This window comes from Herpailurus yagouaroundi, unplaced genomic scaffold, assembly GCF_014898765.1.
Source record: "Herpailurus yagouaroundi ecotype Mexico unplaced genomic scaffold, PumYag 196, whole genome shotgun sequence".
NCBI lineage: Eukaryota > Metazoa > Chordata > Mammalia > Carnivora > Felidae > Herpailurus > Herpailurus yagouaroundi.
In genome coordinates this window covers 18,740,616-18,765,883 of record NW_024412427.1, presented here as the reverse complement: position 1 = coordinate 18,765,883, position 25,268 = coordinate 18,740,616, and the positions used below count along the sequence as shown (strand labels likewise).

General features: G+C 41.4%; 1 protein-coding gene across 2 annotated transcripts; it reads right to left on the bottom strand.

The window, feature by feature from the left end:
- Positions 1–10,979: 10,979 nt before the first annotated feature.
- CHGB (chromogranin B) lies at positions 10,980–23,987 on the bottom strand. Of its 2 annotated transcripts, none has more exons than XM_040447647.1 (5): positions 23,757–23,987; positions 19,546–19,592; positions 18,939–19,032; positions 12,473–14,208; positions 10,980–11,378 (listed from the first exon to the last, which is right to left on the bottom strand). In XM_040447647.1, exons 1-5 carry the CDS (start codon positions 23,803–23,805, stop codon positions 11,295–11,297), a joined length of 2,010 nt encoding a protein of 669 aa, XP_040303581.1. In that variant the 5' UTR covers positions 23,806–23,987; the 3' UTR covers positions 10,980–11,294. The 2 variants fall into 2 exon arrangements, with proteins under 2 accessions (XP_040303581.1, XP_040303582.1); XM_040447648.1 differs by having other exon boundaries at positions 19,546–19,589.
- Positions 23,988–25,268: the final 1,281 nt, after the last annotated feature.

The window sequence follows — 25,268 nt, the reverse complement described above, 5'->3', positions numbered from 1 at the left end:
AGGGCCTCTTGGGAGGATGGCAGCTGGTTTCTAAATGTGTGCTAAATCAGAAACTGGACCCTCAGGCAGCAGCTTGTAAAGTATGCAGTCATATCCTTCAGGGAAAGACTGTGAGATGAGCATTTTTGCTCTACACTGAGCCCCAGGGCAAATGCTCTTGTGACTTTGTGAACTTCTTTGCTCCAGTCATATGGGTCTCATGGACCCAAGCGCTATTGGCTTTCAGAGATAAGTGTTTGGGGGGGTCCATTCCTTGAGTGGGAATCAAAAGTTGGGGTGCTTATATGTGTGGTCCAAATCCATCACTCAAGAGAAGCTGGGAGTTAGGGTTGGGGATTCTCTTCAAATTGTCTTACTGTGCCCAGGGTAGAGTTGGTGGTGAATGTCTCAGCCTTCCCTACTTGTTTTGATGTGGGTATTTTTTCATTCCCCTGATGTGTAGGAGTCAGTCACCAAGTTTCTGGGTTTCTTTTATTTTATTTTATTTTTTTAAGTTTATTTTGAGAGAAAGTTTATTTTGAGGGGGGAGGGGCAGACAGAACAGGAGAGAGAGAATCCCAAGCAGGCTCTGCATGCTTGTTAGCACAGAACCTGATGCGGGACTCAATCTCACAAACTGTGAGATCATGAGAACTGTGAGATCGTGACCTGAGCCGAAATCAAGAGTCAGCGACTTAACCAACTAAGCCACCCAGGTGCTCCCTAGTTTCTGGATTTCTGTCAAAGGGAATTACTCATGTGTAGCTGTACATTTGGTGTATTCATGGGAGGAGCAAAGTCCAGGACCCTCCTATGCTGCCATCTTGGTCCTGTCTTATATGAAGCAAGTCTTAATAGGCAATCATTCATTCATTAGTTGTATATGGAAAAGCCAAAAATACATTCTTCACTAATATGTACAAAATTGGGGGGGGGGGGAGGTGGAATTGGGTGTTTTCATCTTGTTTTAAAGCATTGATTATAAATATTGCAAGAGCAATGCTAAAAAAAAATTGTTCTAGAAATTCGATATTTAAGGTTAATATTTAAGGTACCTGGGTGGCTCGGTGGGTTAAGTGTCAGACTACCAGCTCAGGTCATGATCTTGCAATTCATGGGTTCGAGCCCCACATCAGGCTCTGTGCTGACAGCTCGGAGCCTGGAGCCTGCCTCGGATTCTGTGTCTCCATCTCTCTCTGCCCCTCTCCTGCTCGCACTCTGTCTCTCAAAAATAAACATTTAAAAACATTTTTAAAAAGATTAATGTTGCTCTTGTGTGTTCCTAATTTTGGAATGTGTTTAAGTGCACTGCTAGAAGGGATCCTGGTGTATCTGATATCTCTATTTGAAATATAATGCTGCCTGGAGAGTAGTGTTAATTTTTTGCAAAAATAGATTACAGGTTGTTCTTGGATTTACGTAGCACAGGACAGATGGCGAGAAATGTGAGTCCCTGAATAGCTACTTAAAGAGTAACTGATAAGCTGTTACCTTATTCTCCTCAACGTTTATTAGACACCCTCTGCTTTTTAACCCTTTATGAGGACGTATCGAATCTTTGAAGCGTAGGAAATTAATATGTACCCTCCTCCCCCACTCCCATCTCCCCTCCTTTTTTTTTTTTTTTTTTTTGCCTCTTTTACAGTTTCATTAATAACCTGGGCTTTTGGCATCTATTTAAGATATGATTAGGACAAGACTGGAAAGATTTTTACATTTCATTTTCACACTGACGGGTAACAAGGAAGTAAGGAAATTTTGGTTTTAAATGCTGGTGGGTTCAATCTGTTGCATGTTTGGTCGGCTTAGTGTTACCATTCTAAATCAAAAAATTTAAAAAGTAGAGAAATTGATGCAGACAGTGGAGGAAATGAGATCCTTTGCCTTCTGGGAGTGCTCTTCTCCAAACAAGTAAGTTAGTAAAGCAGGTTTTCACAGTTCTTTCCCATCACCTGTGAGTGACACAAAGTAGTTAAAGCCATACGGTGACAGACTCCAGGAAAGAGGAGGCAAAAATAAGAAAGAATATGATCAATTTAAGTCAATGGTCAGGGGCGTCTGGGTGGCTCAGTTGGTTAAGCATTCAGCTCTTGATTTCGGCTCAGGTCTTGATCTCACAGTTCATGAGACTGAGCCTTGCATCAGACTCTGCTGACGGCATGGAGCGTGCTTGGGTTTTCTCTTTCTCCCCTCTCTCCCCCTCCCCACCCCTCCCCCACTCCCCACTCATGCATGTTCTCTCTCTCTCTCTCTCTCTCTCTCTCTCTCTCTCAAATAAACATTTAAATCAATCAAATCAATCAGTGGTCAGAAGACTACAACCCACAGGCCCAATCTGGCTCACAACCAGTTTTTTGTATGGCCTCCAAGCTAAAAAAATGTTTTTTACATTTTTAAATAGGTGGAGGGATAAGCAAAAAAAGAATAATTTTATGACATGGAAATTACATGACATGCAAATTGCAGTGCCCACAAATGAAGTTTTAGTGGACTACAGTATTGTCTGTGGCTGTTTTTGTGCGTTGGCAGAGTTGAATAGTTGTGGCAGAGAACGTGTGGCCCTCAAAGCCTTAAATATGTGCTCTCTGGCCATCTAAGAGGTATGCTGACCACGAAGCTAAGTGAAGTGGTGAGGGGGATTGTAGGGTGAAGGGATCAGGAGAGCAGCACTTTGGAGCAGCTGCAGCAGAGAGCTGGTCTGGAGCCAGCAGCAACAAAAGATGTGAAATCCAGAGCTCCTTTACGGTCCTCTAGACCAATGGGCAGAGCTTGACACGGTTGACGCCTTTCCTTATGACAGTTTTCCACTTGGCTTCTAGGACACCACTCTTCTGGTTTCCCTCCTATCTTTCTGGCTGTTCTCCATCTCTGTTGGTGATTCCTCTTCATCTCTGAGATGAATGTTTAGAACGGCATTGGCCTGCCCCAGGCCTTAGCAGTTGCACTCTTTACCTTTTTTTTTTTTTTTTTTTTTTTTTTTTTTGTCTACACACTGCTAGGTGTAGGCTGTTCGAGGGATTTGGGATCTGATCAAAGAAAAAGATATGACCATGAGTTGGCAGTAGCACCCACATGCTTCATGGAGTGATGGGACTGCTCTGACAGGTTTACAAGGAAGGGGATGCTGTTCACAGCGGGAATCTGTTTAGAAGCTACACCAAGGGGGTTGCTTCAAAGAAGGGGAGGAGCAGGGGAACCCTTAGGGAGAGGGGAATTGAAGAGGAATTGAAGAGGGCCCTCCCCCATCTAGGTGGAGTCTCTGGGTCTGACAACTCTGAGGAACAGAGTCTGGAGCACCTGGGTGGCTCAGTTGGTTAAGCATCCAACTCTTGATTTTAGCTTGGTTCATGATCTCACTGTTCATGGGATTGACCTTGAGTTGGGCTCTGTGCTGACAGTGCAAAGCCTGCTTGCGATTCTCTCTCTCCCTCTCTCTGCCCCTGTCCCACTTGTGCACGTGTTCTCTCTCTCTCAATAAATAAATAAAATTAACTGGATGTGTAAAACTTGAATTTGTCACTGGCAGGCTTTTGAGCTAACAGTTCTCAGTCTGCAGTGAAGAAATCCTAGCAGCCAATGCACAGGAGCTGTCTTTGACTCACTTATATAAACAATAGGTGATCTTACTCAGTTTTCAGGATTTGTTTTTATTGGGATATAATTGACATCTAACATTATATTATGACGTTACATAATATATAGTTTCAGGGCTACAACATAATGATTCAGTATTTGTATACACTGAGAAATGATCAACCACAATAAGTCTAGTTACTGTCACCATATGTAGTTACAAAAATTTTTTTGTATGATGAGAACTTTTAAGATTTACTCTCTTAGCAACTTTCAAATATGCAATATAGTATCATTAACTATAGTCTCCACACTGTACATTATATCCCCAAGACTTACTTGCTTTGTAACTGAAAATTTGTACCTTCTGACCCCCTTTACTCATTTTGCCCCCTCCCCAGCCCTTTTCCCCACTCTGGCAACCACCAATCTATTGTCTCTATCTATGAGCTTGGTTTTTTTGGTTTTGCTTTGATTTGTCTTGTTTTTTTAGATTCCACATATAAGTGAAATCACACAATACTTGTCTTTCTCTGACTTATTTCACTTAGCATAATGCCTTCAAGATCCATCCATGTTGCACAACGGGCAAGATTGCATTAATTTTCATGGCTGACTAGTTTTACGTTTTATATGTTATATAAACTTTTTTATCCACTTACCCAATCAGTAGACATTGATGTTGTTTTCATATCGTGGCTATTGTAAATAATGCTGCCATGAACATGGAGGTGCACATATCTTTTCAAATTAGTGTTTCCATTTTTTTTCCAAAAGTGAAGAAGTGAAATTGCTGGATCATATGGCAGTTCTATATTTAATTTTCTGAGGAACCTCCATACTGTTTTTCACAGTGGCTGCACCAATTTATATTCTCACCACCAGTGTATGAGGGTTCCCCTTTCTCCACATCCTCATCAACACTTGTTATTACTTTTCTTTTTGATATTAGCCTTTCTGACAGGTGTGAGGTGATATTTTGTAGTTTTGGTTTGTATTTCCCTGATAATCTGATTGATTGTGCTTTGGAACATCTTTTCATGTGCTTATTGGCCATCAGTCAGTCTTCTTTGGAAAAAATGTTTATTCAAGTCCTCTGCCCATTTCTTCATAGGATTGTTTGGGGGTTTTTTTGATATTGAATTGTATGAGTTCTTTATATATTTTGGATATTAACCTCTTATCAGATACATGATTTTCAAATATTTTCTCCTATTCAGTAGGTTGCCTTTTCATTTTGTTGATGGTTTCCTTTGCTCTGTAGAAGCTTTTTAGTTTGATGTAATCTCACTTGTTGATTTTTGCTTTTATTTGCTTTTGGTGTCAAATCCAAAAATCACCACTAAGACTGATGTTAAGGAGCTTACCGTGAGTGTGTGTGTGTGTGTGTGTGTGTGTGTGTGTGTGTGTGTGTGTTTAGGAGTTTTATGGCTTCAGGTCTTACATTCAAGTCTTAAAGCCATTTGAGTTTATTTCTGTGTATAGGGTAAGACAGTGCTGCAGTTTCATACTTTTGCATATGGCTGTCCAGTTTTCCTAGGACGATTTATTGAAGAAACTGTCCTTTCTCTATTGTGTATTATTGGATTCTTTGTTGTAAATTAATAGACCATGTATTACTGGATCCTCTAGTCTGTTCCATTGATCTATATCTCTGAGGGGTTTTTTTAAGTTTATTTTTTTTATTAAAATTTTTTTTCAACGTTTATTTATTTTTGGAACAGAGAGAGACAGAGCATGAACGGGGGAGGGGCAGAGAGAGAGGGAGACACAGAATCGGAAACAGGCTCCAGTCTCCGAACCATCAGCCCAGAGACTGACGCGGGGCTCGAACTCACGGACCGCAAGATCGTGACCTGGCTGAAGTCGGACGCTTAACCGACTGCGCCACCCAGGCGCCCCAAGTTTATTTTTTTTATTTTCAGAGACAGAGTGTGTGTGAGAGCCTGTGTGTACACCTTCATGAGCAGAGGAAGGGCAGAGAGAGAGGGAAAGAGAGAATCCCAAGCAGGCTCCATGCTGTCAGCGCAAAGCCCATATATGTCTGTTTTTATGCCGATACTATTTTGATTACTATAACTTTGCAATATACTTTGAAATCAGGGATGGTGGTGCCTCCAGCTTTCTTTTTCTTTCTCAAGATTGCTTTGGGATCTTTTGTGGTGTTATACAAATTTGGGGCTTGCTCATTCTATTTCTGTGAAAAATGTCATGGAATTGGGTGGGGATTGCATTGAATCTATAGATCCCTTTGGGTAGTGTAGACATTTAAATATTAATTCTTCCAATCTATGAGCACAGAATATCTTTCCATTTATTTGTGTCTTCTTCAACTTCTTTCATCAATGTTTTAGAGTTCTCAGTGGCATCCCTATCTTATTCCTGATATAACTATACTTATTTTTTGAGGGTTTTCATCATAAATGGATGTTAAATTTTGTCAAATACTTTTTCTACATCTATTGGGATAATCATATGGTTTTTATCTCTCATTTTGTTAATGTGGTGTATCATGTTAATTGATTTACAGATGTTGAACCATCCTTACATCCCTGGAATAAATCCCATTTGATTATGGTGTATGATCCTTTTAATGTATTGTTGAATTCAGTTTGCTGAGAATTTTTGTATCTATACTCAGTGGCGATATTGGCCTGTGATTTTCTTGTGGTGCCCTTGTCTGATTTTGGTGTTAGAATAATACTGACCTCTTAGAAATGAGTTTGGAAGCATTTCCTTCTCTTAAATTGTTTGGAACATTTTTAGGATTGGTATTAATTCCTCTTTGAATGTTTGGTAGAATTCACCAGTGAAACCATCTGGTCTTGTACTTTTGTTTGTTGGTAGGTTTTTGATGTCTGATTCAACCTACTTATTAGTTAGTAATTGGTCTACTCAGATTTTCTAATTCTTCATAACTCAGTCTTAGAAGGTTGTATGTTTCTAGGGATGTCCCATATCTTCTAGGTTGTCCAATTTGTTGGCATATAATTATTCACAGTAGTCTCTTATGAGCCTTTGTATTTCTGTCTGTTGTAATGGCTCCTCTTTCATTTCTGATTTTATTTATTTGAGCCCTCTCTTTTTTTCTTGGTAAGTCTAGCTAAAAGTATGCCAGTTTTGTTCACCTTTTTAAAGAAGCAGCTCTTTGTTTCACTGATTTTTTTTCTATTGTCTTTTTAGTCTAATATCATTGATTTCCCCTCTGATCTTTGTCATTTCCTTCCTTCTACTAACTTTGAGCTTCATTTATTCTTCTTTCTCCAGTTTTAAGGCTTTAAATACCATCTCTGTGATGATGACTCCCACATGATATCTGTAGCACATCCTTTCCCTTGAGCTCCAGGCCTATATACCCAACTCAACACCTCCAGTTGGGTATCTGGTCATGTTTCAGACTTAATATAGCCCAATCTGATATCTTCCCTCCTAAGCCAAGCCTCCTCACCTCTGCTCTTCCCTGTTGCTCAGGCCTAAAGCATTCGTCCTTGACACCTCTCTTTCACTCATGCCACACCAAATCCTTCAGCCCTACCTGTCCTCTGTCTTCAAAATAGATCCATAGTTTGACTACTTCTCCCTACCCCCTGGTTCAAGTGCCACATCCTGGTTCAAGCCATCACAGTGACCCACCAGGATTATTGCAATGATCTCCTTACTGGTTTTTGTGTTTGTGTCCTCACTTCCCCTACAGCCTTCTCTCAACCCAGGAGCTGGAGTGTTGTTATTGTATAAAGCAAATCATGCCAGTCCTTTGCTGACAACTCTCCAGTTGCAAAGGCAAAAGTCCTTACCAGGCCATACAAAGCCCTGTGTGATCTGGCTAGTGCCACTTCACTTTCTATGTCCCCCACATGGGCCTCCCTGCACTTCTTCAAACATACCGACCACATTTACTGTCTTGGGGCCTTTGCACTTGTTATTCCCTCTGCCTGAAGTGTCCTTCCCCCAGAAGTCCACATGGCTGACAACCCACACTTTTTTTTTTTTTTAGGGTGTTTCACTTTCTCCCTGAAGCCAGTTATGTATCCAAGAGGCTGGTTTCTGAGCTACAGAGTAATAATGATTTCATTTTCATGAGTTAATTATTTTAGCACCTGAGATCTCCCAATTATACTATATTTTACAATGATATGTTGTACATTTTCATTTTGTTAATTTTTTTTTTACTGTTTATATTTTTGACAGAGAGAGAGACAAAGCATGAGTGGGGGAGGGGTAGAGAGAGAGAGAGACACACACACAGAATCTGAAGCAGGCTCCAGATTCTGAGCTGTCAGCACAGAGCCCGATGCGGGGCCCGAACCCACGGACTGCAAGATCATGACCAGAGCTGAAGTCAGCCGCTCAACCAACTGAGCCACCCAGGCGCCCCTGTACATTTTCATTTTGTAATGCTAGGACCCTTTCTCCCCTCCTGTTCCATCACTATGCTTTAATTCCTCCTTGATAAAATATTAATTAGAGACCATGACAATTCAAAAATTCAAATAGGAAAAGAACTCTAAATACACATAGTTACATCTGCAAAAGGATTTGAGAGGAGAGGGTTAGAAGCCATTTGTTTCTCATTGTATTAGATACCCAGGGCTGTCCTAACAAAGGACCTGGAGGCCAGAAGTCCCAATCAAGGTATCAGCAGGGTCATTCTCCTCCTGACAGTTCTAGGGGAGAATCTTTCCTCTTCCAGCTTGTAGTGACCCCAGATGTTTGGCTGGTGGCAGCCCACTTTTAATCTCTACCACCATCCTCACATGGCCATCTTCCCTCCATGTTTATGTCTTCAGATGACATTCTCCTCTGTGTGTGTCTGTGTCCAGATTTCCCTCCTCTGATAAGGACACTAGTTGTATTGGATATGGGCCCACCCTAATGACCTCAACAGAATTTCATTGCATCGGCAGAGACGATTTTCAAGTAAGGTCGTGTTCACAGGTGCTAGGGGTTAGGTCTTCAACATGTCATTTTGGAAGACACAATTCAACCCAAAACACCCACTGTATGCCTTTCAGGACTACTTGATGTTTTGCCATCAATATATAGTACTTTGATTAAAAGAGGAAAAAAAACAGTGGCCTGGATTTGTCTCAAATAAATGGTGAGTTTGTCTTAAATAAATGGTGGCATCGCATCCCCAGAGGTCTTAGTCACACTCTGCTGGCACCATGAGTCAGGTGGGATTCTCTTGAATGTCTCCTGTATCCTTGATAGGTCATCTGTGCCTACACATTCTCCTGCCCTGAAGAATTTGCAAACTAAAATGAAGGGATGTGCTAGTGCACAGGACATCCACCAGAGGCCAGGACCATGTGTTGCTAGGCTCCATCTGCCAGCAGCTTCTCATGAACAGTGGTGTGTGTGTGTGTGTGTGTGTGTGTGTGTGTGTGTGTGTGTGAGTGTGAGAGTGAGTGACTTGCCAGGCTGGCATTTGGTGCATTGCAGTGTTTTGCCTTCTCTTATCCAGTGAGTAAGCTATTCATCTTGGACCCTTGAATCTTCTTTATTAGGAAGTGATTTTTTCTACTGAACTGCAATAGAGAAAAGGGAGAGACATTGTTGTGTCTACTGCAATGTATTAAGAATTTCTTTTTTTTTCCTTGTTTTGTTTTTTTAATTTTTATTCATTTTTGAGAGAGAGAGAGACAGAATGTGAGTGGGAGAAGGGCTGAGAGAGGGGAAGACACAGAATCTGAAGCAGCCTCCAGGCTCTGAGCTGTCAGCACAGAGCCTGACACAGGACTCGAACCCACAAACTGTGAGATCATCACTTGAGCCGAAGTTGGACACTTAACTGACTGAGCCACCCAGGCGCCCTTAAGCATTTCTTAGTAACTTGTATCAAGATTCAATAACACAAAGGGTTACAATGGCAATATATGAAACTGTAGTTGTATTATTTTCCATAATACAAGCTTGGCTCTGGATGGTTTCTTAGGTTTGGGTCCCCCAGAAGCAAACCCTAAGGTAGGAAGTTGAGGACAAGTAGTTTATTTGGGAGATGATTCCAGGAAACACCAGTTGAGGTTACCAGTAGGAAAGTGGGACAAGGAGATAAAGGCAGCCTATAAAGCTATATTACCAAGCAGGTTGCTGCTGTGGCACTTGGGGCTCTATCCCTTGGGAGACACCATTTGTGAGGAATGAAATGACAGGTAAAAGAAGAGGACATTTTCCACCTGTCTTGCTGTAGCTAGCTGCAGGGTCAGTGGTAGCAGCCAACATTTCCTGCATCATGCCATATGCCAGGCACTATTCTAAGTGTCTTGCTTACTCATATCATCTTCATAACAACCCAGTGAGGCAGGTATCCTTATTTTGCTGATGAACTTGAGGTCCAGAGAGGGGAAAACAACTTGTCCAAAGTCATACCTTTACTTAGTAACAGAGTCAGAACCCTGTCTTCTTACAGAGTAGAAATCAGACAGGCCCTGAGGGTCCAGGGATCTGTCTGGACCGGCCCAGATGTTCTGATTTTCAGTCCAGAGTGCTTCCCATGATCCAGGCTCTCCTTGGCCCTGAAAAGTGACCCTTGGCTTGCTATTCCCAGAGCTTTCCAGATAATAAGATTTAAAAAGTAATGTCTTATGATCATTTTTGAAACAGCTTCTTCAAGTCTACTTAAACTTTCTTTATCTTGGGGGAACAGATGTCTTTTCTTGAGCTCTTTCACTTTATATCCTGGACATTCTTTTACTTAAAGTTTTGCTTTTTTTTTTTTTCTTTTTCCTATTCTGCACCCAGAGACAAACAAATCCTAGTGCTATCCTCTCAAATTTATTTTTATTTATTTAATTTATTTTCTTTTAATTTACATCCAAGTTACTTATGCAACAATGATTTCAGGAGTAGATTCGTATTAAGGAATGCCCCTTACCCATTTAGCCCATCCCCCTCCCACAACCCCTCCAGTAACCCTGTTTGTTCTCCATATTTAAGAGTCTCTTACTGGAAGGGGCGCCTGGGTGGCTCAGTCGGTTGAGCAGCCAACTTCGACTCAGGTCATGATCTCACAGTTTGTGGGTTTGAGCCCTGTGTTGGGCTCTGTGCTAACAGCTCAGAGCCTGGAGCCCGCTTTGGATTCTATGTCTCCCTCTCTCTCTGCCCATCCCCCACTCATGCTCTGTCTCTGTCTGTCTCAAAAATAAATAAACATTAAAAAAATTTTTTTAAAAGAAAAAAAAAGAGTCTCATGTTTTGTCCCCTTCCCTATTTTTATAGTATTTTTGCTTTCCTTTCCTTATGTTCATCTGTTTTATATCTTAAAGTCCTCATGTGAGTAAAGTCCTATGATATTTGTCTTTCTCTGACTAATTTCACTTAGCATAATACCCTCTAGTTCCATCCACATAGTCAAATTTACTTTAAAGAATGGATTCGAAAATCACACTCCACCCTGAGATGCCCAAAGGAAGCTAAGAACATGAAGCTTTGGTCTCAGATGAATCTTTTATTGTTTCAAACCCAGACAAACATATTTTTTCAAAGATGATAGCACAATCATTGTCACAAGCATGTTAATATGTCTATTTTGCAAGAAAGGATATGCTACAAGTCATGCTATTCATATTTTCAATAGCATTCTGGCAAAAATTAAAGCATTTCCAAATTGTGTCAAACATTTAATGAATAGTGAATTCTACTTTCTGCTCTTGGGTAAATAAATGGTGTCTTTCAGTGAAGTGGGTGGAAAATAGATAATGTGAGAGTTGCTTCTTTAAAACTGCCCTTTGCTCCAACAACCATCAGCCTCTTCGGTTGCCACTGAACTTCTCAGCTATTTTCTGTAGTTCCAAATCCATTGCAGCCAAGTTTTCAAGTTCTTTTTCCTAGAAAATACAGAAGGGTGGAGGCATGAGGTCTCAGATCAATTAGTTTTATTGTAGTTTTAAGGAGTATGAACAGAAAGGGGAATATTTGATATGTTAGAAGTCATATGAGACACCCTACCATCAGTGGTGCTCAAAGTGTGGTCCCCTCACCAGAAGCATCAGCATCTCCAAGGAACTTGTCAGAAATTCAGATTCTTGGGCCTCACCCAAGGACCTACTCAATCAGAAACCCTGAAGGCTAGGAATCTCTTGAGATTCTTATGCACGTTCAAGTTTGAGAAACACCAACCAACATAATATTAGGAAAAAATCATTGTTCAGGCTGGTACAGTTCTGATAATATTAACTCTCCAAGATGTAAACTAATTGTTATAGTCCAGTAGCTGATAACAAAATGGGGTGATATCTTTAGCTGATAGACTAAAATGGGGTGCCTGGGTGACTGGGTTAAGCGACTGACTTCAGCTCAGGTCATGATCTCACGGCTCGTGGGTTCAAGCCCCGCTCTCAGGCTCTGTGCTGACAGCTCAGAGTCTGGATGGAGCCTGCTTCACATTCTGTGTTTCCCTCTCTCTCTGCCCCTCCCCCACTCATGCTCTTTCTCTGTCTCTCAAAAATAAACGTTTAAAAAATTAAAAATTAAGATAGACTAAAGCAATTAATTTCTATATCATCTGTTCTTTCTTCCCCTGGGAAATAGTGGTGAAAAGTTAAATGACTAAGAAGACACCAAAATAGTGGTTGTCAACCTTGACTGAACAATGACTGGGAGCTTTGAAAAATCCTCATGCCCATGTAGTACCCAGTACCAGATACACAGAATCCCTGGAGGTGGGTCCAAACATCAGTAATTACTCAAGCCTTGCAGGTGATTCCAATGTGCAGCAAAAGTTGAGAAGCACTGCAGTAGGGTGAGTGCACAGGGATATGGACAATGGACTCAAACCCAGAGGTTATCTCCACTCTCTTATGGGGGTAGATTCTCATGGTAATTGATTCCCACCAATTTCTCCACATTAATATCAGATAGTCTTGAACATATCAACATTAGCCATCTTAAATTAATTTTAAGCAAAAGCCCCACACTGTACCTCTTCCTCTGTCAGAACTCCCTGGCCGGCCCTGTCCTTTTCATTTTCTGCTGCATGGCGTGGGCTCATCTGCTCCTCAGAGTCATAAAAGTCTGGAAATTCAGCTGACTTCTTCCTGTAGTGAAGGAGCTGGTCCAGTTCAGCCACTCTGTCATACTGCCTTTTCAGATCCAGTTTGGGGGGGAGATTTCTCTTCTCATAGCCCCAATTCACGTCCTCTTCGAAGGGCTTTTTCTCCCACAAGTCATAGTTGTATTCTGGGAAGAAGTTCTTCTCATTCAAGGTCAGCCCATTTTCTTCTTCACCCTCAAGAAAATTATCATCCATGTTGTCTTTTCTCTCAAAATGGCTGCTCCTCCACTGAGGAGGGTCATAGTATGTGTTGAGCAGCTCCCCTAATCTCTTCCTCTTGTCAGTGGTGTGAAGGGGAGTATACTGTTTGCCTTGAAGCCTAGCTTCTTCCCTGCTCTCTTTAGCATCTTCCAGGTCCTCCTGCTGCTGCCACTTCCCTTGGGCTCCTTCTTCACCATAGTTGAGGTAATTTCTGTCCTGCTCTTTCCACTCGCCTTGTGGATGCCTCCTTGCCTTGTCCATCTGGCTTTCTTGAACACGGTAGTGCCCTTCACCCAAGAAACGTTTTTCTTGTTTATTGTCTGGAATGGAATATGCACCTGGTTCCCCTCCTCTGGTTCTATAGTGGTGTCCCCCTTCTCGGACCCTCTCTTCCTCACTTTCTTCATTATATCCATGTGCCATCTTGTCAAGCTCTGAGCTGGGGCCATTTCTCTTGTCCTCCTCCTGGCTCTCCTCACTGGGAGGTCTTGGAGCCCTGTAGTCCTCACTTCCTCTGCTGCCATATTGTCCCTGCTCCAGGTCCTCAGGAGCCTGGACAGCTGGGTAACTCTTCACTTCTTCCCCATATTCAGGTTCTTCTTCCTCTGAAGCCCTGTAGTGGGCTGGATGATGGTCCCTCCTTTCCCCTACAGTGGACATGCCCACGTTTGACTCCGATTCCTCACGAAAGTGTCCCCTCTCATCGGAGGGAGGTTTCCCTTCTTGAGAGGACCTGTCAGGCCTGGTCCTCCCATGGTGGTGTCTTGGCTTCCAGCGTCGTTTGTCCACCTCAGGGCCAGCATCTTCCTGACTTTCCTCAGATTCTTCCTGGCTCCCAACTTGGTTTTTAGACTCTTGAAGGTGTTTCTCCTGGCTTCTTGTGTCCTCACGACTCTCCTGGCTACTCCTCTCTCGACTGTGTGTCATCTCCTCAGGCGGCCCAGCAGAGTGTATACCATATCTGGCAACTAAGTCCTCTTTTTTCTTAGCAGTAGCCTGGTTTCTTTTGTTGAGAAAGGCATTTTGTGTCTCTTCTGGCTCTTCCAGGTTTTTCTCTTCACTGCCATCTTTCCCATGCTCCCTTTTCTGGTATTTCTCTCCCTCCTCTTCCTTCCTGTCCTCTTCCTCGGTTTTCTCAGAATGGTGTGTCTTTGCTTCTTTGGAGACTTGACTGTTAGAGGGGTAGAGGCCTCCTTGGGGTTCACCTGCTTCTTCTCGGCTATGCCCACCTCCTGCTGTGTCTGCCATTGTCAGGCCTTGGGTATCCTCCCCTGGGGCTCTTGTTTCCTCCCTACCAGAAGGCCTGTGGGCTTCTGAGGCATCAGCTGGGTTTCTTAACAACCTTACTTCAAATCGTGTGTTTTCATTTTCATTTTTCTCTTCACCTTTGACCTCTTTTCTACCTATCATGAAAATAAAAAAGCATAAGCATAACTTCAGAATTGCTTGTGGTTCAACAAGCACCAGCCTCAGTGATCACTGCAAAACGTAAGGACCTGAAAAATCACTTGAGTAATTGTTTGAAGTTTATTTTTGAGAGAGATAGAGTGAGTGGGGGAGGGGCAGAGAGAGCAGGAGAGAGAGAATCTCACTGTCAGAGTGGATCCCTGATGTGGGGCCCGAACCCACCAACCTCGAGATCATGACCTGAGCCAAAACCAAGCGTTGAATGCTCAACCGACTGAACCATTCAGGCACCCCACTTGGGTAATTTTTTAAGTTAATGAAAAATATACTGAGATTACTTTTGAAAGCAAACGGTATGAAAGCTCCTTGGCTGTGTTAAATCTAATAATAAACGCTTTCTATTTTTACTTTTTTTCATAGCACCCAACCAGCATTTCTCGGTACTATTAATGATAAAATGGAAATCCAAATAGAGATTTATGAAATGTTAGACTTTAGAGCCAGAAGAAACCTTTGAATTCATCTTGTTCAACCTCCTCTTTTTGCAGACAAAGACAGTGAAATTCAGAAAGGTGTATTTAGGGACCCTTCTTTCTATATTGGCTGTAAGTAAGATCTAAAAAATTAGCATTATGTAAATAGCTCTAACTAGAATCCAGCTAAATGAAGTTAAATAGCCAAAGGGAAACATCAGGATTCAAAGGAGGATGTAAAATTTTAAATTATTAGTTTATCAGCCTTTTTTTTATTCAATCAACTGTGTAGACCCAAGGTAGCAGTAAGTGACAATATAACTTACTAACTGGTGACAAGAAGTGGGTATATTTCTTCCCTTAGAAAACTGTACAGCAGTAGAAAGAACCATTTCTTCCATCACTCGGGTCCTATCTGCCCAACATATTCTCAGATGTTCAAGATGAAAATCAGTATACTGAGTTATCTTTGTGTTTCATTAGTCAACAGTAGATGGTATAACTGGTATTTCAATTGAATGTGTTCTATCTTTTCCAGATGTCAGTAGCTCTTTTACTAAATCCTCCTTAATTCAGGGGAGTCCCATGAGAGGAGATATGCAGCTAACGCTGTCTGAATGATAGCTGGAAGGCCTTGAATTTCAACTTGTCACCGAGTTCAGACAGAACTCCTGAAGCCCACGCCTCTCATAACTCTGGGGCTACATCTGCACTGTCCCACTGTGCTATCAGCCCTTGGTGGCTACTCAGTATTTGAAATGCGGCTGATCCAAACTGAGATGAGCTATAAGTGTAAGATGCCTACCAGATTTCTAAGATTTTGTATGAAAAAAAAAAAAGCAAAACATCTCAATTTTTCATATTGATTATATATTGAAATAATACTTGGGATGTATTGGATAATATATATTATAAATACATTAGGTGTGGGGGCACCTGACTGGCTCGGTTGGAAGAGCATGCAACTCTTGATCTCGGGGTCATGAGTTTGAGCCCCATGTTAGACATAGAGATTACTTAAAAAAAAACTTTAATAAAATAAATAAATCTATTGGTTGTATAAGAATTATATATTGAATAAAATGTATCAGATAAAAATAAAATATATTATGAATATTAATTTCACCTGTCTCTTTTTACTTTTTTAATGTGGCCACTAAGAAATTTGAAATTATATTTGTGGTTCACATTATATTTCTATAAAACAGTACTGATGAGTCATTTTGAACTCACGTTTGCAAAATTGGGTCTTTGTAAAAATGTCGAAAAAATAGCAGATGGTCTGTACCTCTCTGCTTAAAGCCCAGCCTGGCATGATAACATTCTCATGTTTTATGAATCAACTGAAATGTCTCTGACCTTTCACACCCAGACACCTAAGAGCTGGTGCCTTTCCAGTGATTTTGTCTTTTAAGAACCAGTGCAACATTGAGGCAGGTGAGGTTGTCCAAGTAGGCATAGGTAAGCAAGGAGGCTTTGGGCAGAGACTGACATCATTCTGAGAGTCAGATGACATAACCCTGATCAGACAGGATCTCAGCTTTCCAGGGCAGGGGCTGTGTCACCCCTTTCCTACTGCCTACTGGTCAGGAACAGAAGTATTTTTCTTTTTCCCCAGTTATATGTGTGCTCCCTGTAGCAGCTTGTGACTGAGGCTTAGCACTTCCTCCTAAATTTAGCTTTAAGTCCCCACAGGTGAGATCAGAGTACTGTGATTAGCAGCACATAGTCACTGTCAATCTGTAAAACCAAGGTGTGAAGCCCGTCCTTACTTTCAAGTAAAAATGGGGGAAATGTACCTTCCATCCCTAACTTTCATATTGCAAGGATAACCAGATTAACCTGGACAAAGAGATTCTCGTACCTATTAAGAAATGGACTATGTATTCCCCGAGGTCTCTTCAAGCCACAAACAGTGATTCTCTTCCACTCTCCCAGTGCTCATTTACTCAGTAAGCATATGCTTGCTCCACAGACATGCTGAAGAGAGTGGGGAGTGGAGATGGAGATGAGCTACAGGTGGGAGGGAGAATTCATCCATCCAGCTGGCCAAAACCTCTACTGGTCTTCTGAGCAGTTTAAGACATATCAGCAGGAGAGAAAACTAGAATCGGGCAGAAGCCACAAACTAGTAACCCAGAGGTGAGTTCTTTTTGGCCTAAGTAGCATTTTTAGTAATTTCAAATTCAGAGGCAATACTCAAATACCAGGAGATATTGCTTACAAATCCAAATTTTCACTTCTCTTGAAAAATCCCAAATCTGATAATAAAGTCTATATTTCTCGGTTGGAGCAGAAAAATATCTCCCCCTGTACCCTCACCCCCTCCAGAAGGGACATGTATCTTCCAGTCTGTGAGTTACTTTCTATTCTGCCTTATTCCTTATGCTATCTGTCTGGCCCTGGCTGATGTCTGAGTCTGCAACCCAGAGGAGCTCTTAAACCCTTGTGTAGTTCTTGGGTGCAGTGTCACCAGGGTCCTGTTAGACATGAGTCATTAGATTTTAACCAGTTTCCCTGAGGCTGTCTCAAAGACATCAAAAGACCCCAGGGCACAGTCAGTGATAAGGGGAGGCTAGAATTGCCATGGCCACAAAGTAAGGGCTGAGCCGGCAACCAGAATCCGACATTCAACAGCTCTTCCTAACCAATCACAGTTCTTTGATGACCTAGTATGGCAAACCCCACACTTTTGCATCCATCCGGTAAACAAAACAAAGAGAAGGGAGATAGTGAGATGGGTCTGCCCAGAGGAGCTGCCTTTTGTCCCTGCCTGAAGATTCATTCTGTTTGTACACATTCCCTGTAATGGCTGGAAAAGAAAGTTGGGGAGAAATTCAGAAAGATGTCTAGGCTGGGATTGGTAGGGAAGCTTCCTCCCATTGTTCATGGGGCCCTTGCAGACTCAGGTCCCCACATCTACTATAATTACCCTGAAGCCTCCAATGGTGGATTGAGTCCTGCTAGGTTACTCTTTTGGTCAATTGCCAATACTGGTTTTTACCATTTTATGTATGAGGGCTCATGTGCAGCAATAGCAAGAGTATTCTCCTGCAACAAGAGATTTTGGAGGTGACAAGAAAAAAAAAAAAAAGATCACCATTCCCAGCCTCACTAAAAATTTAAAAGCAGAGAAGGTGTTGAAGAGAACAGTGATTTTTGGATTTGTTTGCATCATTTTGACTTCATGTATAAAGGAGGCAGCATAGGGGCGCCTGGGTGGCTCAGTTGGTTCAGCATCCAACTTCAGCTCAGGTCATGATCTCTCAGTTCATGAGTTCAAGCTCCACATCAGATTCTGTGCTGAGAGCTCAGAGCCTGGAGTCTGCTTCAGATTCTGTGTCTCCCTCTCTCTCTCTCTCTCTGCCCTCCCTACTCATTCTCTCTCTCTCTCTCTCTCTCTCTCTCTCTCTCTCTCTCTCTCAAAAATAAATAAATGTTAAAAAAATTTTAAAAGAGACAGCATAGTTTTGAAAAATTGATCTTTTAATGTCAATGCCCAATGGATACTGCTTGCATTACTGTTCAGATTTTGTCTTCGACAGAAGTTGATTTGTATAGAGAATACATCCCACTCTAGATTCAGAAGGTCATTGCTCTGACTCACTGAATGCTCTGCTTTTACCCTCCCCTTTTTAGTTCTCAGGCCTAACCTCTACCATTTGGTAGTACCTCCCATTCTAATCAGCTGTAAATGAAAATGGCTTAAACAATCTGTCGTGTAAAGAGGGCAGAAGTTTCCAAGTCGCCCTTCAAGCTTCTAACTTCTCACTGTCAGAAGAGCAGAAGGCAGGGAGAAGAATAATTAAGATCTACTTCTATCTTTTTGTCTTCCAACACTCCCAGAACACTTAACCCCTACTACCTAATAACAAAAAAGCACTCCCCACACCTCCCTCCACCCAAGTAAAAGCCTGTTCTAAAAATCCAAACTCTGGAACCAAGGAATTTAAGAACTGATAGACATCTCAAAGACTATCATTGAGTTCAACTCCCTTATCTTACTTTGAGAAAATAAGCCCAGAAAGGCAAGAGGTCTTTCCCCATGGTCACACAGCTATTAAGTGGCAGATTGGGACTAGAAGCCATATCTTCTATCTCCTCAGATACTAGTCTAGTCTGTACTCTTTCCATTGCATTACCCACTCCCCTGATTCTCCCCTCATTTGGAGGTAAAGTGGAAGCTGAAGTGGAGCAAGCAGGAGGAAGGATCACCTGAGGGACAAAGATCTCCAGCAGTGTAGGACACTTACTCTTTTTCAGGACTTGGCGACACTCAGGGGTGATGGGTGGAGCATTGGACTTCGACAGAGCATTTGAGAGGACCTCGATGATGCAGCGAGTCACCTGGGGGGAAACCCAAAAGCAGGTTGGCAAAAGCTGGTGTCACTGGGATGATGGCCTAACCCAAACCAGAGCTGCTGTAGAGAGAGGGTCGGCTCTGTGGCCTATAGTGGTGTGGGATCCTTGGGGGCAGAAATGTAGATTTACAGGACCATCATGAAACATCCCAGGATTTTCCACAGAACACTGCACAATGGAACTGGGTCAAGATTACACAAGAGAAGAGAACTACCTCCCACCCCACCCCCCCCATTTCTTGCAGATCCAAAGGAAAATAGTGATGACAGCTATCCTCAAGAGCACTAAAGACACTGGGAAGGAAGTGAGATCCCAAGGCAGGAGGGACATCCTTTGCCCCCATTCCCTTAGGGATGAAAACCTGGCTTTGTAACACTATTTTGTAGGGTTTTTATTCTTGTTGTTTCTTTTGTTTGTTTGTTTGTTTGGTACGATAAGGAGTGGGAGAATCTAGAGTCTAGATGAAAGTCTACATTCGAGACTTCCATTTCAACTTACCATTTCTTCATTGTGGTTCCTGTTATCCACTGGCATAGAACTGACTGCTTTGAAGGAGAAAAAGAAAAGGGAAATGACTTGAGCTGATTTTTGGAAGCTGTGTGACCCCAAACTCACAAAATCACTCCCACTCCCTGCACATTACTTGGAAAGAGTGGCAGAGTCACAGCTGAGCAGAGTGGAGATAGCTGGGTAAGATTGGTCCAGGAGCCATAATTGCCCCAGTTGCTCATGTACACACACACACACACACACACACACACACACACACACACACCTGTTTTCCCTAGCAATGTCTTAAACATGATTTAGAAATGAATACTATCTTATATGCAGTATAAATCAAATCCAGACCACAGACAAAGAGAGCTTCTGAGATACTGGTAATGTTCTGTTTCTTGATTGCGGTACTGATTACGCAGATGTGCTCAACGAGAGAAAAATTCATTAATCCATATACTTATGATCTGTGCAGTTTTCTAATTGGATATTGTACTTCAATAAAAAATTGAAAACCTACTTTAAATGAAACCAGGGTACCCTCCTCAACCCTTATGCCTACCCAAAATGGGTAAAGATTTGTGATTCCCTCTACCTATTGCTGTCCCCACCAAAATATCCTCCCCACAACTCATTTCATTTTTGAAGTCATGGTTGTGATTATTTTACATAACTAATTACCTTGTTTTTACCCCCAGTCCTTTTTCTGAACAAGCTTGCTTACGCATGTGTATCAGTGTCGTGTTTCCCTTTCCCCATGTTGGCTGTAAACAGCAGGGGAAGGATCTGATTCTAGTTAATAATATCATATATGAAATAGGTGTTTAACAACTGGCTTATCAGAATATTTTTAAACAGTAAATCTTAATTTATTTAAATTAAATTTCATAAGATTTTGCTTGTTTTGAACCAGCGATTAAAGTGTCTTTGTCTTCTTAGGAAATGCTTCAAGTGCTTTTAATTTTCCAATGCCATTTTTTTTTTCTTTCAAAGCTGCTTTGATTCTTTTATCTTTCACTTTGACTCTGTTCTAAGCCCTTTCCATTGGAGAAGCTCAAAGCATTTACATGTAGGCCCATCTCCACAGTTCTCCTGACACTCCCTGGAGTGGACAGCTGCCATTATGGCTGAAGAAGCTCAGTGCACAAAATTCTTCTAGGTCCCTGGGACAAGAAAAGAGCTAGCTGAAGGAAGAGCAAAACTCAGACATCAGAGATGAAAGCTACTCAAATGCAATTTATTTTTAACCAGCAATCTGACCTCTCCTCCCCAAATGTTTACTCTCCAAGTCTCTTTAACTACCTGTCTCTAATCAGTTACACATCATCCCAGGCTCAACCTAGGAATAAAACCTATTTCATGTACTTACCTTACTTAATTTTCCTTTTTAAAGCATGACTTGGGATATACTTCAATTGTTTCAAGAAGTCCAAAGCTATCCAGCATATTAAAACCATTTGTAAAATGTTTGAGAAGTGCCTAACAAGGTAAAAAGACCCCACTATCTTTCTAAAACATAGTTCAGACAAGATCCAGATGTCCTACCTTTGGCACCCAGGGCCAAATATACTGGCTAGATCATTATTTTATCCCCCAAATGGTTGTTATTGGGAAACATTTTCACTTTGGCATTTATTCTTTGCACCCGAATCTGTAAAATTCTCTAGAAAGAAATGACTGAGAGAATTACTCCTCTAATAAACTAGAAGGTACCTTTTTAAAATCTAGCATTACTAAACCTTCTTTGGTAATGCAGTTTCTTGCTAATAACTTTTCTTTTTTTCTCCATATATGTAAAATAGGTGCCTTTATTAACTACTGGCATTGCCAAAGTATTAGCAGTTATCATATTTGGGAGGAGATAAATATTTTTCTTTTATCACTCTAAACAATTTTTGGTATATGTGCTGCTGAAGCGAGCACTCACTCTAAAAATTTATAGCTCATGTTTGTTATTGCAAACAGTCCTATTTCTCTGATTGAGGCTCTTCAGATTTATTTTTGATGGAAAGGAACTAAGGTCTCCTTATAAAAGTGCATTACGCACCTTGATGAAACACCTAAGTTCCACTGTATTTTTTTCCAATGGAATCTGTAACAGCAAAGTGATAGTTAAAGACACATTGATTCCCCTAAAGCAGTTTAACTTATTTTTGTATAAAGATTCAGGAGGCACCAAAGAAAACCCAATAATTATGATAAAGGTGAAGTAATCAGATGATAGAAAATCTTCAAATAATATTGTATGATATACCCGAGAATAACTTGAAACGTATGATATTTCATAAGACTATCAAACTAAGGTTTGATTCCAGAATAAAAATACAGCTAAAATTTTTAAAAGTTAAGCAACTTCATCTGAATGAAGAAACCATTTTACCCAGTATAATATAGATATCACGTAGTAACTTCACTTATATTAATTTTTAGAGTGCACATGTAGCTACTATGGAAAGGTATGGATCTCCCTTCAGAAGCTCTTAAGGAGAGGAAATGAACCTAATGGTTTCCTGAGGTTTTCTTCATCCCTATGATTTTTCTAAATAACAAACTTTGCTTGAAAGCTACCATGTTTCATTTCCAGGCATTTGTGGATGGCAGGAATGGGCACAGGGGTTTCTTTCTAGGGTAATGAAAAACTTCCGACATTTGATAGTGATTACACAATGTTGGAATATACTCAATTCTGCCCTTTAAAGATGTGGGTTTTATGGCATGTGAATTATAGCTCAATAATTTTTTTAAAGAATGTGATGTCTCCATTTTAGCTGATATTAAAATATGAACCCATCTTAAAATATTCTCTTGCATAGGAGAGCTCTAAGTGTTTTACCATTATAATAAAACAAATCTCTGTTTTGTTGTCTCTAGCACAATGTATATAGCATAGCAATAGCATTTTAAGCAATTTGTTTCGGAAAATATTTAAATTAAGAACATTTATAGGTAATTTATAAGAGTGACAAGAGTGTTAGAAAATTTGAAATGCTTGTAGCTTGCAGTAAAATAAATTACCACTGGCTTTCATTTTATGTCTTTACATTTGGTATCCAACAATTGCTGTCAATGAAAGCTTTATATTCATAGATGGCAATACTTCAATTCCAGGTAGGAATCTCAATCTCAGATAAAGAACAATATCCTATGGGGTCATTAAAATAGCCACAGAAAACCTCCTGTTTAATCTGGTGGTGCATATTTACCTCCCAATGTTCTCAATACTCATAGAAATTTTACTTCAATACACATGAATACACACACACACACACACACACACACACACACACACACACCCCACACACATTTTTTCCAATCTCCAGAGATCATTTATTCAAGATTCAAAGTAGTTTGAAAGATTAATCCTGCAGTCTTCCACACATAAAGAGACACTGTCAGATATCTACTACTTTAAGTTTCATCCTCCCAAATTGACTAAAATGATTTTTTTAACTTCTCCAAGGATATTTTGTGGTTATTTTATACTTGTTATTTTCCTGCAGTACAAAAGACAAAATATCTACTGCACTTTCCATTCATAACTTAAAAATGGATTAATTTGGGTATGAAATTACCTCTTCCCAGAAATGGAACTATAAAATAAAAAAAAATTGCATTAAGTTTGTACATAACATATACATGAACACACACATATAGATGAACATGTTAATTAAAAGATATAAGAATACATACAAGACTTACTTTCATCTCATCATGTTTAAATAATAATAATAAAGGAAATTACACAGGTGCCAACTAATATATAATACATGGACTCCTGTGTCTCTGTAGTCCTCTGGCTTTAAAAAAACAAAGAAATACTCCATTCCAGTTACATATTAAGGCTTTAACAGCGTCTAGACAGGTAGAGAGAGAGTGACATTTTAGGAGGTAGCACAAAATGTGGGGTTTCCGCGGAGACACTGCACGTTTTCTTTCTATCTACAGGAAAACTCAGATATGAAAAGACTGAGACTCTTCTGGTTGGGCTAAGAAGACCTCTGGCTTTTTCCAAGTCAGACGATGAAGCGGGGAGTTGAAGGAAAATACCCAGCCAAGAGAAGAAATTAAGAATGTCAACCAAGATGGAAAAACCTTCCACTCAACCAACCCTTCCTCTCCCCCAGTGTCTACAAGCCAAGACTCCCGAAGCGCCCTGGGGGACCAAGGCTAGCGCTGTCCGCGGTGCTGAACAGCCGGCCGAGCCCACTCACCGGCCACCACTGCCGCTGCCAGGAGGCCCAGCAACACGGCCGGCTGCATGGCCCCGCTCTCCCGAATCTGCGCGGAGAAGAGGATGGCGACTGGACCGGTGAGTGGGATGCGGGCGGAAGGCGAGATAAAGATGCTCCGGGAAAGCAGCTGTGCGTCCAGGTCCCCGCGGTGTGGCGCGGTTGGCGCAGGCCCCGCTCTTTTAAAGGGCAAGCCAGGGCCGCAGGGCCGGGAGGGGCGGGAATCCAGAAGGCTGCGCCCCCTCCGCTCAGCGCTGACGTCAGGAGGCGGCCCCGGGGCCCGCGGCGCAAGTGGGAGGAAATCTACGCCAGTCCAGTCTCCCGGGTGCTCGAGGTCTGGAGCGGGTGTGGGAGTGAGGCGGACGTCGGAATGAAAGTTTGAGGGGAGGCAGTGCAAATCTGACGCGAGGGGAGAGGCAGAGGTCCCGCATAGATTGCCCCAGCTTGTTCCTCATCTCGCTCCACGCCACCTTCAATGAGGCTGTGTATCGTGTGCAGTTTTGTTGAGAGTGTATCTAGGACTAAGTCTGGTTTGTGTCGCCACTACCCAGCGAAGTATCAATAAGACTCCTGCTAACTAGAGAGTACTAAACGGTGGGGGGACATGGAAGGAGCAATGATGGCTTTAAAAATAAAAGGTGCAGAGGGAGAATATGGAACCTGCTGTTCTTTAAAAATTTTAGTCTTAAATCTATCTACCCATTTTTCTATCTATCCGTATCTGTCTACCTTTCTGCCTACCTACCTATGTACTATTTGTGATTATCTCTCTCTCTGAACACATAACATACACACACAGTGAAAAAAATTTTAAGTCACATGGCACAAAAGAGTTTACTAGAAACATCTCCCTTCTACTTCTATTTCCTCGCATTCCTAATTAACCCCCTGCAGAGTCTACTCTACCTAACCACTTTCTGTTGTTTAGGCTTAATTTATTTTGGAGCATATATAGCTACATCTTCTTTCAGATGGCGGCACTATATTACATTGACTGTATTAACTGGAGTTTATTTAACCAGTTCCCTTTCTGATGGGCATTCATTTAGGTTATTACCCTTTGGCCTTTAATTACTCCTTTACAACAGAGCCCTAGTGTCAGGGGCAGGTCATGTAATAACCTGCTTGTAGAATCTAGTACATCTCATAAGCACTGTTCATCCTCTCTGGCTTTAAAAATGAAATAGGAAGGCATTCTGTTATGTGAGAGGAAGGTGAAAACATCTTCCAGGATATTTTTAATGTGACTTCTCTCAATCTAATGAGGAATCAGGAAAAAGAAGCAGGCATATGGGCACCAAAGAGAAACAGCTCAGAATCTTCTCTGATAACACAGGCTTTGAGGAATAGAGTGAACCATCATGTGGGGTCTTTTTTAGAGAAGGCAGATGTCTGCATGTACAACTAAAAGGAAGTTTCAGTGTCTTTTTCCTGAAAATCAATAAGGCTCAAATTCTTTATGCATGCACTACATCTTCCTGAAAAGGCTGGGAA

Coding starts and splice junctions, on each gene's coding strand:
- CHGB (XM_040447647.1), bottom strand. CDS start 23,805: ATGCAGCCGGCCGTGTTGCTGGGCCTCCTGGCAGCGGCAGTGGTGGCC. Junction 19,033..19,545: donor GGAACCACAATGAAGAAATG/GTAAGTTGAAAT, acceptor GTTTCCCCCCAG/GTGACTCGCTGCATCATCGA. Junction 14,209..18,938: donor TCGCCAAGTCCTGAAAAAGA/GTAAGTGTCCTA, acceptor TTTTCATGATAG/GTAGAAAAGAGGTCAAAGGT.